Below are 17,168 nucleotides of genomic sequence, written 5' to 3'. Positions count from 1 at the left end.
AGAAAACCCCCCAAAAGAAATGGAAACAATTACATTGATAGAACCTAAAATCTAGGTGTAATAGTAAAGCTGATCTACCCTCTTCCCACTTAAAAAATAACCACAATCAAGTTAATTTGAACACTGTAAGAGTTGAATGGTGAACACCGCAACAGAGTTAAATTTTGAACACTTCCAAAAGTCTTATTATAACACCAGTTCAGTGGGTGTACACTTTCGAGTTGAATGTACACCATTGATTTTGCTGTGTGATGCATCCCGCCAATAGAGTTCCAGACACTTGTAGAATCTATGCGAACCCGCATTGAAGCTGTTCTGGCGGCCCGTGGTTACCCAACGCCCTATTAAGACACTTTATGATAGTGTTTCCGTTATTTTTGGCAGATATCTGTATCTCTACACATACATCACTTTACTGAAAAACTCGCTCACACAACTGCACTCACAGTCTAATCACTGGTGCTCACACTTACAAAACACACTCACAGTGTATCTCGGGAGCCTCTGCTGTCTCGTCGAAGTCGTCCTCTCGGTCCATCTCAGAGTATTTGTCCAAAGAGCGTTTGTGCACGAAGGAGAGCACCTCCTGTAGAATATCCATCTTCCTTAAGATCTTACACAGACCGTGTACTCTCATAGCTTCCTCATGTCTGATCAATGCACGACGCAGGTGGGCCTTACCTAGAGCACGCACGCAGGCACACACAAAGACACAGACACACAGGAAAAGCTTTAGTAGGATATCACAAAGGCCATGGTTGCGCATCAAATATAGATACAGTTGAAGTCAGAAGTTCACATAAAATAGTTTTAATGACTCCAAACTAAGTTTTTCAACCACTCCACAAATGTCTTGTCAACAAACTATAGTTTTGCAAGTTGGTTAGGACACCTACCTTGTGCATGACAAGTCATTTTTCCAACAATTGTTGAAAGACAGATTATTTCACTGTATCACAATTACAGTGGGTCAGAAGTTTACTTACATTAGGTTGACTGTGCCATTAAACAGCTTGGAAAATTCCAGAAAATTATGTCATGGCTTTGGAAGCATATGATAGGCTAATTGGCATAATTTGAGTCAATTGGAGGTGTACCTGTGGATGTATTTCAAGGCCTACCATCAAAATCAGTGCCTCTTTGCTTGACATCATGGGGAAATCAAAAGAAATCAGTCAAAACCTCAGAAAAAAAAAATTTGTAGACCTCCACAAGTCTGGTTCATCCTTGGGAGCAATTTCCAAACGCCTGAAGGTACCACGTTCATCTGTACAAATAATAGTATGCAAGTATAAACACCATGGGACCAAGCAGCCTTCATACCGCTCGGGAATTGGATGCGTTCTGTCTCCTAGAGATGAATGTATTTTGGTGCGAAAAGTGCAAATCAATCCCAGAACAACAGCAAAGGACCTTGTGACGATGTTGGAGGAAACAGGTACAAAAGTATCTATATCCACAGTAAAACGAGTCCTATGTCGACATAACCTGAAAGGCCGCTCAGCAAGGAAGAAGCCACTGCTCCAAAACTGCCATAAAAAAGCCAGACTACGGTTTGCAACTGCACATGGGAACAAAGATCATACTTTTTGGAGAAATGTTCTCTGGTCTGATGAAACAAAAATAGAACTGTTTGGCCATAACGACCATCGTTATGTTTGGAGGAAAAAGGGGGAGGCTTGCAAGCCGAAGACCACCATCCCAACCGTGAAGCACGGGGGTGGCAGCATCATGTTGTGGGGGTGCTTTGCTGCAGGAGATACTGGTGCACTTCACAAAATAGATGGCATCACGAGGAAGGAAGATTCTGTGGATATATTGAAGCAACATCTCAAGATATCAGTCAGGAAGTTAAAGCTTGGTCGCAAATGGGTCTTCCAAATGGACAATGACCCCAAGCATACTTACAAAGTTGTGGCAAAATGGCTTAAGGACAACAAAGTCAAGGTATTGGAGTGGCCATCACAAAGCCCTGACCTCAATACCATAGAAAATTTGTGGGCAGAACTGAAAAAGCGTGTGCGAGCAAGGAGATCTACAAACTTGACTCAGTTATACCAGCGCCGTCAGGAGGAATGGGCCAAAATCCACCCAACTTATTGTGGGAATCTTGTGGAAGGTTCCCCGAAAAGTTTGACCCAAGTTAAACAATTTAAAGGCAATGCTAGCAAATACTAATTGACCGTATGCAAACTTCTGACCCACTGGGAATGTGATGAAAGAAATAAAAGCTGAAATAAATCACTATTATTCTGACATTTCACATTCTTAAAATAAAGTGGGGAGCCTAACTGACCTAAAACAGGGAATTGTTACTAGGATTGTCAGGAATTGTGAAAAACTGAGTTGAAATGTATTTGGCTAAGGTGTATGTAAACTTCCGACTTCAACTATATGTGTTTGTGTGTGTGGTGAGTGCGAGCGTTCTCACCCAGTTTGCGTCTCTCCTCAGGGTCTCTGAGCACCTGGCTGAGTGGGGGTCCAGCAGGATTACTGACATGGAGCTGGAGGAGAGCCTTCTCTCCCTCTTCATCACACTCTTCTTCATCAATGGACTCTACGGGACACAACACACACTGGCAGATAGACACACATTTACTGGAATACACACACTCATACTAAAACACACGCACACAAACAGGACAATTTCCGAACCACCACGATCGGCATTCCTGTCATCCTCAATATCAGACTCAACTCAACACACACCCACCCACCCACCCACTGCACGGTGATACTTACGTGTGAGGTCACAGAGAGCGACAGCAGCATAATAGTGTGAGAGAGCTCTGAAGTGTTCTGCTTTCACCTGAACCATGGCGGCCCAGGAGAATGGGACATAGTCCTTCACTAGGGGCTGAGACATGGTCTGGAGCACCAAGCTATACACGTCTGATACCTATAGCGAGAGAGAGAGAAAAAGACGGATGAACAGAGACAGGAGAATGGAACATAGGCCTTCACTAGGGGCTGAGACATGGTCTTGGAGCACCAAGTTACTGTAAAACATCAATTAAACACAGTCTCAAATAGCCACATGTCCCTTTTAATAACCGGTCAACGGCACACATTTCAGCAAATAAACACTGTTTCAAATAAACTCTAGGTCTAAATTAATTATTTACGAGGTCACCATGAATTGTTTACAAGGTTTAATGTTTGATTTGTTACATTAAATAATTCAAAAATGGCTAAAAAATAAATGGCAATCATCCGTTTTTAAATCGCCAGTAAGAAACTGCTAGCCATTGACTGCTAACAGCTGAGAACTGCTGGCTGGCAAGCACAAAAACAGTAAACAACTTCAGCAGTTCATACTCCTAGAAATCAGCAGATCGCCATCTAGTGGCAAAAGTAAGAACTGACAAATGCACAGTTAGAGGAGAATAATATAATTCTGTCAAGGAAAAGTTATATGAGAGAGAGAAATGTGACCATGTGCAAATGATAACACAGTGCAGAAAAGGGTGAAATGTATTAAAATGCTGGAAGTGATGAATGCTGAAATTAAACAATTAACTATGCAAATCAGCAAAAGCTGTGCATCAAATAGACACCTAACTCAAATAGAAGCCTGTCTGTAATAAGTGCCTGTTGAGTTCAGTGATTTAAGCAAATAAACACCCGGGCTATTAATTTAAGTTTTACAGTATATAGGTCTTATACCTACAGAGAGAGAGCAGAGCGAAAGAAGACACAGGACAGGCTGTGCCAACTCTGCTCCCGGGGAAAGGTAGAGAAAGAGCTAGATTTCCTATTACACTGTGAAAAATACTTAGACCTAAGATAAATCTTTCTTTACAAAAACTATCATTCATTGCAACGAATTTGAAACTATAAAATAAAAAAATATATTTATTGGATGAAAAACCAAAATGTGTAGTTTGGGCAGACAAGGACAGTATGTGGCCTCTTGCAACAACCAGAGGGCCAGCCAGTGAAAAGTACAATGCAACAATAGTATTTGCAATTTTGTTTTGGCTTTCATACACTATACATACAAAAGCATGTGGACACCCCTTCAAATCAGTGAATTCTGCTATTTCAGCCACACCCGTTGCTGACAGGTGTATAAAAAATAAAAAAAATCGAGCACACGGCCATGCAATCGTTATAGACAAACATTGGCAGTCGATTGGCCTTACTGAAGAGCTCAGTGACTTTCAACGTGGCACTGTCATAGGATGTCACCTTTCCAACAAGTCAGTTATTCAAATTTCTGCCCTGATAGAGCTGCCCAGGGCAACTGTAGGTGCTGTTATTGTGAAGTGGAAACATCTAGGAGCAACAACGGTTCAACCGCGATGTGGTAGGCCACACAAGCTCACATAACGGGACCGCCGAGTGCTGAAGCGCATAGCGTGTAAAAATTGTCTTGCATCGATTGTAACACTCACTACCGAATTCCAAAATGCCTCTGGAAGCAAAGTCAGCACAAGAACTGTTTGTCGGGAGCTTCGTGAAATTGGTTTCCATGGCCGAGCAGCAGCACACAAGCCTAAGATCACCATACGCAATGCCAAGAGTAAACTGGAGTTGTGTAAAGCTTGAGTAGGAATAATTGTCTGGGGCTGTTTTTCATGGTTCGGGCTAGGTCCCTTAGATCCAGTGAACGGAAATCTTAATGCTACAGCATACAATGATATTCTAGACGATTCTGTGCTTACAAGTTTGTGGCAATAGTTTTTATATTTTACCTTTATTTAACTAGGCAAGTCAGTAAAGAACAAATTCTTATTTTCAATGACGGCCTAGTGGGTTAACTGCCTAGTTCAGGGGCAGAACGGCAGATTTGTACCCAGTCAGCTCGGGGATTCGAACTTGCAACCTTTCGGTTACTAGCCCAACGCTCTAACCACGAGGCTACCCTGCCGCCCCGACCCGAGGAAGGCCCTTTCCTATTTCAACACGACAAAGCCCTCATGCACAAAGCGAGGTCCATACAGAAATGGTTTATCAAGATTGGTGTGGAAGAACTTGACTGACCTGCACAGAGCCCTGACCTCAACCCCATCAAACTCCTTTGGGATGAATTGGAATGCCGACTGCGAGCCAGGTCTCATCGACCAACATCAGTGCCAGACCTCACTAATGCTCGTGGCTGAATGGAAGCAAGCCCTCGCAACAGTGTTCCAAAATCTAGTGGAAAGCCTTCCCAGAAGAGTGGAGGCTGTAATAGCAGCAAAGGGGGGACCAACTCCATATTAATGGCCGTGATTTTGGAATGAGAGATTCGACGAGTAGATGTCCACATACTTTCGGTCATGTAGTATACCATGCCATATGGCTTTAAGTCATGTAAAACTAGCCTACCACAATTACTTTTATTTAATGTTGTTCTCATTACTATTGTTGTTGATAATATCATTACCACGAGTACTAGGCCTACTATTACTGTTAGTCCGACCATTGTTGTTATACAGTATGTCCTTTGACAATGTAAGTAATTTAACTTGCCATGTGAATAAAGTCTAAGAGTGAGTGAGTGAGTGCAAGTGAGAGCGAGTGAGACATAGTCCTTAACCATGGTTTGGGACATGGTCTGGAGCGCCAAGCTATACACATCTGTTACCTACACACACGCATGTAGGCACACACAGACAGAGAGAGGGGGACAGAGAAAGAGAGTGAGGTGAACAGAAGAGAAGTCTTTAACAAGGGCACTGGATCAAGGTCATGAGCACCAGTGAAAAGAACATGTTGGCTATCTACACACACACACACACAGGTCCCCTCACTCGTGCGGCCTCTTGAGCCACTTGTAGCTGGGAGGTGAAGTGTGTGTCCTGCGTGGTGAGTGTGACCCTTTCGAACACACACTCCTGCACTTGGGCGATCATCAGCCGGACCAGCATGCATAGCGACGGGCCGCTCATATCCAGACTGGGAGCGTTGGAAAAGTTCTCCTTCAGGAAGTTAAATGCACCTAGACACACCCAGATTTTATACACTTTTATAGTTTAGTTTTATACAACAAAAAAAAAAACAATATTCATACAAAAGAGAAGATGACAGTTGCATATGAAATGTATGATCTGCAGTTGTGTGTGAACTCCAACTGTGGTGTGCTAATGTGTAGAATCTCAGGCACTGGTATTTCTTCACCAGGGCCCCTTGTGGTTGTGTTCCTGTAATAGTAGTTTGTGTGTGCGTGCGTGTGCGCGTTTAGGCCTACCTGCAGCTCTCTGGAAAGCGTCTATAGCCCTGTCTATGCCAGCTGCAGCAGAGCGGTCCTGTCTGGCTCCTATCTGTGTGTAGAGAGCTCCCACATTGAACAGCACACTTCCCTTCTCAAATGCCAACGCACGCTGGCATGACGGCACACCTGTCAGAGAGTCATACCTAGAGACAGTTGGGGGGGGGGGGGGGGGGGGGGACGACACACGAGAGAGAGACAGAGACAGAGAGAGGTGTTTAGAGTAATTCTAAACTTAAAAAACAAGAGCGAAGATTGGTGAGACACACAATTCCAAGGTTAGGAATGACTAAGAAAATGAAGATTGAGTGGGAAAGTATTCACACCCCTTGACTTTTTCCACATTTTGTTGTATTACAGCCTGAATTTAAAATAGATTACATTTAGATTTTGTGTCACTGGCCTTAACACGATACCCGATAATGTCAAAGTAGAACTATGCTTTTAGAATTATTATTTTATTATTTACAATATAAAGGCTGAAATGTCTTGAGTCAATAAGTATTCAACCCTTTTGTTATGGCAAGCCTAAATAAGTTCAGGAGTAAAAATGTGCTTAACAAGTCACATAAGTTCCAATGTCTCGCAAAGAAGGGCACCTTCTTTGCGAAAAAAAGAAAAAAGCTTATTAAGTTATTCATTATAATTTGGATGGTGCATCATTCCGAACTCAGTTGCCGGAGAGGAAGGAAACCGCTCAGAGATTTCACCATGAGGCCAATGGTGACTTTAAAACAGTTACACGGAACCCAAACCGGTTGCGCGCGTGCGCTATCGTGCATAAATTTATTTTGTCCCCCTACAACAAACGCGATCACGACACGCAGGTTAAAATAGCAAAACAAACTCTGAACCAATGACATTAATTTGGGGACAGGTCAAAAAGCATTAAACATGTATGGCAATTTAGCTAGTTAGCTTGCACTTGCTAGCAATTTATCCTATTTAGCTAGCTTGCTGTTGCTAGCTAATTTGTCCTGGGATATAAACATTGAGTTGTTATTTTACCTGAAATGTACAAGCTCCTCTACTCCGCCAATTAATCCACACATAAAACATCCAACCGAATCGTTTCTAGTCATCTCTCCTCCTTCCAGGCTTTTTCATCTTTGAACTTATATGGTGATCGGCATCTAAACCTTCATAGTATTACCACGATGACCGGCAAAACAGTTCGTCTTCAATCACCCACGTGGGTATAACCAATGAGGAGATGGCACGTGGGTACCTCCTTCTATAAACCAATGAGGAGATGGGAGAGGCAGGACTTTAAGCGCAATCTGCATCAGAAATAGAAAGGAGTTCTATTTTAGCCCTTGGCTTCGCAGACGCTCGTTGGCGCGCGCAAGCAGTGTGGGTGCAATAATTGAATAACATGGATTTCAAAATTTATTTTGCGCCGCTCGCGCACGCGACGTGTCTGGTCTGGTCAGCATGTTAGAGTTTAATGACTATGATAAGAGGATGGATCAACATTGTAGTTACTCCACAATACCAACCTAAACTACAGAGTGAAAAGAGGGAAGCCTGTACAGAATAAAAATGTGTTTGCAATAATGTACTAAAGTAAAACAACAAAATGTGGCAAAGAAAACAACTTTATGTCCTGAATAAAAAGTGTTACGTTTGGGGCAAATCTAACACAAATTTTCACAAAGTACAACTTCATATTTTCAAGCATGGTGGTGGCTGAATCATGTTATGGTTATGCTTGTCATTGGCAAGAACTAGGGAGTATTTTAGGATAAAAAGGAAATGGAATAGAGCTAAGCACAGGCAAAATTCTAGAGGAAATCCTGGTTCAGTCTGCTTCCCAACAGATACTGGGAGACAAATTCACCTTTCAGCAGGACAATAACCTAATACACAAGGCCAAAATATACACTGGAGTTGCTTACCAAGACGACATTGAATGTTCCTGAGTGGCCGGTGACAGTTTAGAATTAAAATTGCCTTGAAAATCTATGTCAAGACTTGAAAATGGCTGTCTAGCAATGATCAACAACCAACTTATACAATCCAGGTGTACAAAGATCTTAGAGACACCCAGAAATATGTGATTGTAACATGTATTGACTCAGGGGTGTGAATACTTATCTGAAATGAGATATTTCTGTATTTCATTTTCAATAAATTAGCTAACTTTACTAAAAACATGTTCTCATGTTGTCATTATGGGGTAGTGTGAGAAAATATATTTTATCAATAACAACAAAATGTGGAATAAGTCAAGGGTATGAATAAAGGAGAGGGGGAACCCAGAAAGGTTTGTGTGTGTGTGTGTGTGTATCCTTTCTGAAGGCACTGTAAGTGAAGAGTTTGTGTGAGACTAAGAGTCTGACCAGTGGAAGTGGACTCCTAGTGTTCTGTGTGGGGGGAAGAACCTCTGGTCCAGATAGTACAGCTGGTTATAATACTCTACCAGGAGCTCCAAACCTGCCTCGTTACGACTGGGGGTACGCATGGCCTGATGATCACACAGGGGCATATATTAGCACACCGACATGAAAACACACACACACTCATATTTTAGAACACACACACACTCAATGCAACATATGACTATATAACAATACATTTACAAGTTGTCAACAACATTAATATGTGAACACGTTTACCAACTAAAACAATTGTTTATTCACAAAACAGTGTATCATATCATTTACACACACAGTGTATAAATGATATGACAGTCAGAATTATCAAACATCTAGCCAGCCAGTTTATATTGTTAGTAATATAGCTAAAGCCACTAGGTGGCAGTGCTTTCAAGAGCGGTTGACTTTTGTTCCAACCTGTCTGAGCTCCATAAACTCCTTGATTTCTTTCTCAAACAGAGAGCTGTCCTCCCTGTAGTGCTCACAGATATATTCCTGAGAGAAGAGCAGAGGACAAGATCAGTCACTTCAGAGCGAGAGAGAGAGCGCGCAAAAGCGAAAGGCATATTTCTCCTCACCTTGAGAGGAACAGTGAGGTCCACTTCCTTGGTCTCCTTCAGACCCAGTGGGATCATGGGAACATTGATGGCTTCACTGAAGGAGAGAGAAGAGAGATCAACATGTGTGAAATGACACATCACATACCTCCACAGACAAACCCAAATCTGCCTCCCCCCACACCATCCCTATTATGACAGTAACCCCTCACCCCTCCTAACCGTTCCACCACCTCCCTGGTAATTCGTTTTTATTATCACTTTGGTACTATTTAAGTATGTGGTGAATAAAAAATAAATAAAAAATAAACTCTTATTCCAATACTCAGAACTGGTAATACTTGTAACTGGAACGGAGCTGGTGGGGGAGCTGAAGTCAGGACTCTGTGCAGGCCAGTCAAGTTCTTCCACAGATCTCAACAATCCATTTCTGTAAGTACCTCGCTTTGTGCACGGGGGTATTGTCATGCTGAAACAGGAAAGGGCCTTCTCCAAACTGTTGCCACAAAGTTGGAAGCACAGAATCGTCTAGAGTGTCATTGTATGCTGTAGCATAAAGATTTCCCTTCACTGGAATTAAGGGGCCGATCCCGAACCATGAAAAACAGCCCCAGACTATTATTCCTCCTCCACCAAACTTCTACAGAACTCAGATTCGTTGGGCGGACTGCCAGATAGTGAAGCGTGATTCATCACTTCAGAGAACGTGTTTCTACTGCTCCAGAGTCCAATGGCGCAGAGCTTTACACCACCCCAGGAGACGCTTGGCCTTGCGCATGCTGATCTTAGGCTCGTCTGTGGCTGCTCGGCCATGGAAACCCATTTCATTAAGCTTCCGACGAACAGTTCTTGTGCTGACGTTGCTTCCAGAGGCAGTTTGAAACTTGGTAGAGTGTTGCAACCGAGGGTAGATGATCTTTACGTGCTTCCGCACACAGCGGCCCAGTTATGTGAGCTTGTGTGACCTACCACTTTACAGCGGAGCCGTTGTTGCTCCTAGACATTTCCACTTCACAATAACAGCACTTACAGTTGACCGGGACAGCCCTAGCAGGGCAGACATTTGACAAACTTACTTTTTGGAAACATTTACATTTACATTTTAGTCATTTAGCAGACGCTCTTATCCAGAGCGACTTACAGTAGAGTGCATACATTTTATTACATCTTACATACTGAGACAAGGATATCCCTACCGGCCAAACCCTCCCTAACCCGGACGACGCTATGCCAATTGTGCGTCGCCCCACGGACCTCCCGGTTGCGGCCGGCTGCGACAGAGCCTGGGCGCGAACCCAGCTCAGCCTGGGCGCGAACCCAGAGACTCTGGTGGCGCAGCTAGCACTGCGATGCAGTGCCCTAGACCACTGCGCCACCCGGGAGGTGGCATCCAATGACGGTCCCACTTTAAAAGTCACTGAGCTCTTCAGTAAGGCCATTCTACTGCTAATGTTTGTCTATGGATATTGCATGGCTGTGTGCTCGATTTTATACACTTGTCAGCAACGGGTGTGGCTGAAATAGCCAAATTTGAAGGGGTGTCCACATACTTTTGTATATATTGTACTTTGAAGAACTAGTCAAATTATTTTGTCAGACAGATCTGCAGCGTACTTATGCTTTTTAGCTAGGCCAGCCTGCCTGACTAAAGACTGTACAGTATGGTGAGCACAGATAACATTGTCTGGCTGGCTAGCTACTACTGCCTCAGCAGAGATGCGATGACTTTAAAAATAATAAAGTCAACTCTACACAATTGAAATATTGTATTATTTCTTAGTAATTTCCCATTTTTCTATTGAGGTTTACAAAATGTGGACATGACAGAGACAATGAAATAATTTTCAATGTTTTAGCAATTGAATGTTCACTATTTTTGGCTTTGGAATTCCCATGAAAAAGCTCTAAAATAATTTGAACGGCAATTTTTCATAATGCATTTAAAATGTTTATTTTTAATTAATCAAAACCGAAAACCATGATTGTTTTTTTACTAATGGAACCGAACCGGCCTCAAAAAGTACTAGTCGCTCAGCACTACTGTAACGCAGCCAGTCTTACATTCAAAACTTTTAATTGTGCATACATTCTGTTTCAAGACATCTTTCATCACAAAACCATTGATCAAAAATATAAGTTTCCTGTGAAATATATTGAGTACATTGGTTTAAAATCACCAAAAGACAACATAAATTACATCTTCTCAATTTAGTTATTCTAAGAACCAGTTCATCCAATAGCATTGCCCTGTGAATGTATTAAGCTACAGTACATTACGCTGTTTTCACATTAGGCAATAACAGTGCTGTGTTCGAGACCACCTAAAGTAAGACCAATTCAAGACCAAGAGCGGGACGAGAGAGTCCAAGACCAGAAAAATGCAAGTCCAATGAGACCATGACTGTAATTTTGTCAAATCGCCACCATAATAAGAGTTCAAAATTTCAAAGAGCGCGCCGTAAGCTACGCCCCAGTGGGCACAGCTAGGCGTGTTGCACTGAGAACAGAGCAAATACTCACATTTTACACAATGGCTCCGCTGTGCTTCTGTGTAGCCTAGTTATGCAAATATATTTGAGATCAGCGTATTGCAGTTAATTTCATCTGACTTAAGACAAATATCTTTGGAGTAGTAAACATGGAGCCAACAACGAGTCCCAGACAGTTCGCAAAAGATCATACCAAAGGGGGCATTGTTTACTACGCTATGTAAATGATTGGGATCAAGTATTTGGAATATATTGAGCTCGTTGACAAAACAGACCATGGGACGCCTTTTCGTACAAAAAAGCGGCGAGTCTGTAAATGATGTGATTATAGACAGGTGTATAGCAGTGAGTGTCATCTATTCATTTAAAGTAGAAGACATATCAGCCAGGGAAACCAATTGTTCTCACTTTATGATAGAACATTCAGATGTCTGCCTGACTGTGGGGCTCTTTACCGGAATTATTTTCAACAAAACTACTTATTTTGCTCAAATAGAAATATAATTAAATTGGGTTTACTTTGAAGAGACAGGCCTACAGTATGGGGAGTGGTTTACGGAGCGCTCTTTGAAATATGCGCTCGTTTCCATTAGGCCTAGGTCCAATAGGTTCGCCACTGCGTAAACATGTCTAATATAGATATAAAAGACTGTTACAATTTCCCATGGTCTCCCTTTACCAATAGTGAGAGCTCAACTTTACAACAATTCCCCCCACTCTTCCCTACCAGCGAGTCAAGGAAATTCAGACAAAGTTTTAGGTTATTTTTCAAATAAATGAAAAGGACAGTAATGTTACTATTAACGTAGGAAGCTCAGATTTCAATAGGCGATAAGATAACGTTTGAAGAAAGGAGTGTATATATTTGGCTTGCCAAAGCGGTTTTATGCGCTGACTGAATGGAAGCTGACAATTAGTTTTTTTTACTCCTATCGTCTCAGGAGAACTTACGGGAAAACCTTCCAAGCCTGACATTGTGCCCAGTTTATTAGGAACACCCATCTAAACTCAGCAAAAAAAAAGATGTCAACTGTTTCTATTTTCAGCAAACTTAACATGTGTAAATATTTGTATGAACATAAGATTCAACAACTGAGACAAACTGAACAAGTTCCACAGACATGTGACAGAAATGGAATAATGTGTCCCTGAACAAAGGGGGGGTCAAAATCAAAAGTAACAGTATCTGGTGTGGCCACCAGCTGCATTAAGTACTGCAGTGCATCTCCTCCTCATGGACTGCACCCGATTTGCCAGTTTCTGCTGTGAGATGTTACCCCACTCTTTCACCAAGGCAGGGGGGGGGCCCTCACCCTCAGATCCAACAGGTCCCAGACGTGCTCAATGGGATTGAGATGTGGGCTCTTCGCTGGCCATGGCAGAACACTGACATTCCTGTCTTGCAGGAAATCAGACAGAACGAGCAGTGTGGCTGGTGGCATTGTCACGCTGGACGGTCATGTCAGGATGAGCCTGCAGGAAGGGTACCACATGAGGGAGGAGGATGTCTGCCTGTAACGCACAGCGTTGATTGCCTGCAATGACAACAAGCTCAGTCTGATGATGCTCTGACACACCGCCCCAGACCATGACGGACCCGCCAACTACAAATCGATCCCTCTCAAGAGTACAGGCTTCTGTGTAATGCTCATTCCTTCGATGATAAAACGCAAATCCGACCATCACCCCTGGTGAGACAAAACCGCGACTCGTCAGTGAAGAACACTTTTTGTCAGTCCTGTCAGGTCCAGCAACGGTGGGTTTGTGCCCATAGGCGACGTTGCTGCCAGTGATGTCTGGTGAGGACCTGCCTTATACAACAGGCCTACAAGCCCTCAGTCCAGCCTCTCTCAGGCTATTGCGGACAGTCTGAGCACTGATGGAGGGATTGTGTGTTCCTGGTGTAACTCAGGCAGTTGTTGCCATCCTGTACCTGTCCCGCAGGTGTGATGTTCCGATCCTGTGCAGGTGTTGTTACACATTGTCTGCCACTGTGAGGATGATCAGCTGTCCGTCCTGTCTCCCTGTACATTTACATTTAAGTCATTTAGCAGACGCTCTTATCCAGAGCGACTTACAAATTGGTGCATTCACCTTATGATATCCAGTGGAACAACCACTTTACAATAGTGCATCTAACTCTTTTAAGGGGGGGGGGGGGGTTAGAAGGATTACTTTATCCTATCCTAGGTATTCCTTAAAGAGGTGGGGTTTCAGGTGTCTCCGGAAGGTGGTGATTGACTCCGCTGACCTGGCGTCGTGAGGGAGTTTGTTCCACCATTGGGGTGCCAGAGCAGCGAACAGTTTTGACTGGGCTGAGCGGGAACTGTACTTCCTCAGAGGTAGGGAGGCGAGCAGGCCAGAGGTGGATGAACGCAGTGCCCTTGTTTGGGTGTAGGGCCTGATCAGAGCCTGAAGGTACGGAGGTGCCGTTCCCCTCACAGCTCCGTAGGCAAGCACCATGGTCTTGTAGCGGATGCGAGCTTCAACTGGAAGCCAGTGGAGAGAGCGGAGGAGCGGGGTGACGTGAGAGAACTTGGGAAAGTTGAACACCAGACGGGCTGCGGCGTTCTGGATGAGTTGTAGGGGTTTAATGGCACAGGCAGGGAGCCCAGCCAACAGCGAGTTGCAGTAATCCAGACGGGAGATGACAAGTGCCTGGATTAGGACCTGCGCCGCTTCCTGCGTGAGGCAGGGTCGTACTCTGCGAATGTTGTAGAGCATGAACCTACAGGAACGGGTCACCGCCTTGATGTTAGTTGAGAACGACAGGGTGTTGTCCAGGATCACGCCAAGGTTCTTAGCACTCTGGGAGGAGGACACTGTAGCACTGTCTTAGGCGTCTCACAGTACAGACATTGCAATTTATTGCCCTCATGCCTCCTTGCAGCATGCCCAAGGCACGTTCACGCAGATGACCATGGGCATCTTTCTTTTTTTCCCCAGAGTCAGTAGAAAGGCCTCTTTAGTGTCCTAAGTTTTCATAACTGTGACCTTAATTGCCTACCGTCTAAGCTTTTAGTGTCTTAACGACCGTTCCACAGGTGCATGTTCATTAATTGTTTATGGTTCATTTAACTATCATGGGAAACAGTGTTTAAACCCTTTACAATGAAGATCTGTGAAGTTATTTGGATTTTTACAATTATCTTTGAAAGACAGGGTCCTGAAAAAGGGACGTTTCTTTTTTTGCTGAGTTTAGTTCCAGGACAAACCCCCCTTTGCCTCCAGAACAGCCAGAATTCTTCAGGGCATGTATTCTAAGGTGTGGCATTGAAACTTTCTGGTATCAAGGGACCTAACTTGTGCCAGGAAAACATTCCCAACACTACCGCAACCAGCCTGTACCGTTGACACCAGGCATGATGGGGCCATGGACTAATGCTGCTAACGCCAAATCCTGACTCTGGCATCAGCATGATGTAACAGGAACCAGGATTCGTCGGTCCAGGGAATGTTTTTCAACTCAATTGTCCAGTGTTGGTGATCGCGTGGGCACCGGAGCCGCTTCTTCTTGTCTTTAGATGATACGAGTGGAACCCATTGTAGTCATCTCCTGCAACAGCCCATCCTTGCCAAGGACCAACAAGTTGTGTGTTCCCGAGATGCCGTTCTGCACACCACTGTTGTACTGTGTCATTATTTGCCTGTTTGGGGCCCGCCTGTTAGCTTGCACGATGCTTGCCATTCTCCTTCGACCCCTCATCAACTAGCTGTTTTTGCCCACAGGACTGTCGCTGACGGGATGTTTTTAGTTTGTCGCGCCGTTCTCCGTAACCACTAGACACTGTCGTGCGTGAAAAGCTTAGGAGGCCGGCCGTTTCTGAGACACTGGAACAAACCGGCGTGCCTAGTACCAACAAACATATATTTTAACCTTTATTTAACTAGGCAAGACATACCATGCTCAAAGTCACTTGTTTTCCCCCATTCTAACGTTCAATTGAACATCAATTAATAGCAGTCGGATTAAGTAATAGTAAAATGTCTTAAGAATATATATTATTCTAATGTGAGCATTGTATTGTGAAAGGCAATTACATTATATGAACATGTATTGCAATGCGAAACATGTATTACTTGATGAAACACTGATTATGTTTGGTGAAAAAGTGACTGTATTATTGTGTGTTGTACTTAGTTTTGAAACGACTACCTTTTTGATGATCTGTTTTGAGTTTTGTACTAAGAGTTGTGAAAATTGTACCAAAGTGACTGAGCAAAAACTGTAATGAGTCTAAATCAAAGGATTTGCACCACTTGTGACCCTGAGCTTCAGCTGGGCTGGATTACTAGCGCCTCATTACTAGCATACCAGGCCACTCATTAGGCTATAATTAAAGCAAATAGGCCATCAGCGCATTGAGCGTTCACACACTCCACCTCGGTGTGTGTTAGTGTGTGTTACCTCTCTGTCTGGTAGACTTCCATACTGCTGTTGAGTTCCTCTAGTTCTTCCTTCAGTAGCTGCAGGTTGGAGTTGACAAAGCTCAGCTCTAGAGCCACAGTCTCCTTCACTTTGTTGTTAGTGGTGGCTCTGCAACACACAAATACATTCATATGAGACACCCTACCTGAAATAGGAGGATGTACTAACCAGACCATGAGTCTCTCATCATTGTCACCTTGTGATCTTTATCCAGCTCAATCCGGTTCGACATAGTTCTGAATGGAAGTACAGTAGCTCATACATCTTGTATTTACTGAGAAAAGGGCCTACTTCTACTTCACTTTCTGGGGCCCCAAGCAGTTTGGAACAGTTAACACAGCACACAATCCAATTACAGTACACACACATGTTTTACTACTACCCCCAATACACACCTTCACGTAAAACACACAGTCAAGAGGAACCCACTCAACCCAATTCTGTGATACTTGGGTGAGATAGCTAGTCCCTTTTCCAAAAGAGGATTAGGAATCAACAAGAGCGAGTCTTTCAAGGACAAGCACAACACAAACACACCTACTACACGTGACTTGTCCCCTATTATAAGGTTATCAATAACATTTAAACAACCTCCGTCCTTACACACACCTTGAAGCACGCATCAGTGACTCCCTATCCCCCTGCCCCACACAGGCTAATCCCACGTCAGACCTAATACCCTCCTGTCCTCACCCCAAAAACATACACATCTCTCTCTCTCTCCAGGACAAGCCAGTTTCAATCTGATTATGGTCAGCGTTAAAGGCTTGCCATGTATCCCGCTTCTCTCCCACACACACACACGCTTCCACGCATGATCTACAACAGACGGAAAAGAAACAACCAAGTACTGCTGTTAAACTGTCTGATACCACCAGTGTATAATGTGTGTGTGTTGAGTGAGTCACAATGGTTATTTTACTCTAGGAAAAATATAAAGGCCTGTGTGTGCTCATCACTTCAGTTAAGTCACGGTCACACCACCCCCAGTAAAATCCCCTGTATTGCTGATTTCCAGCAACGAACTGAGTGCTGTCATCCCCTACAGGATTAGACTCGTTACTGTCGTTCGTAGTCTTCCTCACTAGAACTCCTTTCCCATAGTAGACACACTGGCCT

At 43.6% G+C, this 17,168-nt stretch overlaps 1 protein-coding gene across 1 annotated transcript in view; it reads right to left on the bottom strand.

Moving 5' to 3' along the window:
- LOC129855493 (rhophilin-1-like) overlaps nucleotides 1-17,168 on the bottom strand; it is a 60,307-nt gene that overhangs the window by 27,880 nt on the left and 15,259 nt on the right. Inside the window, exons 3-11 of the mRNA XM_055923209.1 lie at nucleotides 16,029-16,157; nucleotides 9,153-9,228; nucleotides 8,992-9,069; nucleotides 8,539-8,663; nucleotides 6,176-6,342; nucleotides 5,739-5,926; nucleotides 2,743-2,899; nucleotides 2,432-2,557; nucleotides 487-681 (exon numbers count right to left, since the gene is read on the bottom strand). Of these exons, the coding sequence (XP_055779184.1) occupies nucleotides 487-681; nucleotides 2,432-2,557; nucleotides 2,743-2,899; nucleotides 5,739-5,926; nucleotides 6,176-6,342; nucleotides 8,539-8,663; nucleotides 8,992-9,069; nucleotides 9,153-9,228; nucleotides 16,029-16,157 (1,241 nt within the window). The remainder of the gene's footprint in view (nucleotides 1-486; nucleotides 682-2,431; nucleotides 2,558-2,742; nucleotides 2,900-5,738; nucleotides 5,927-6,175; nucleotides 6,343-8,538; nucleotides 8,664-8,991; nucleotides 9,070-9,152; nucleotides 9,229-16,028; nucleotides 16,158-17,168) is intronic.

This window comes from Salvelinus fontinalis, chromosome 5 (assembly GCF_029448725.1).
Source record: "Salvelinus fontinalis isolate EN_2023a chromosome 5, ASM2944872v1, whole genome shotgun sequence".
NCBI classification, from domain to species: domain Eukaryota; kingdom Metazoa; phylum Chordata; class Actinopteri; order Salmoniformes; family Salmonidae; genus Salvelinus; species Salvelinus fontinalis.
Note: the sequence above shows the minus strand (reverse complement) of the source record. Positions and strands in the feature narration are given on the sequence as shown.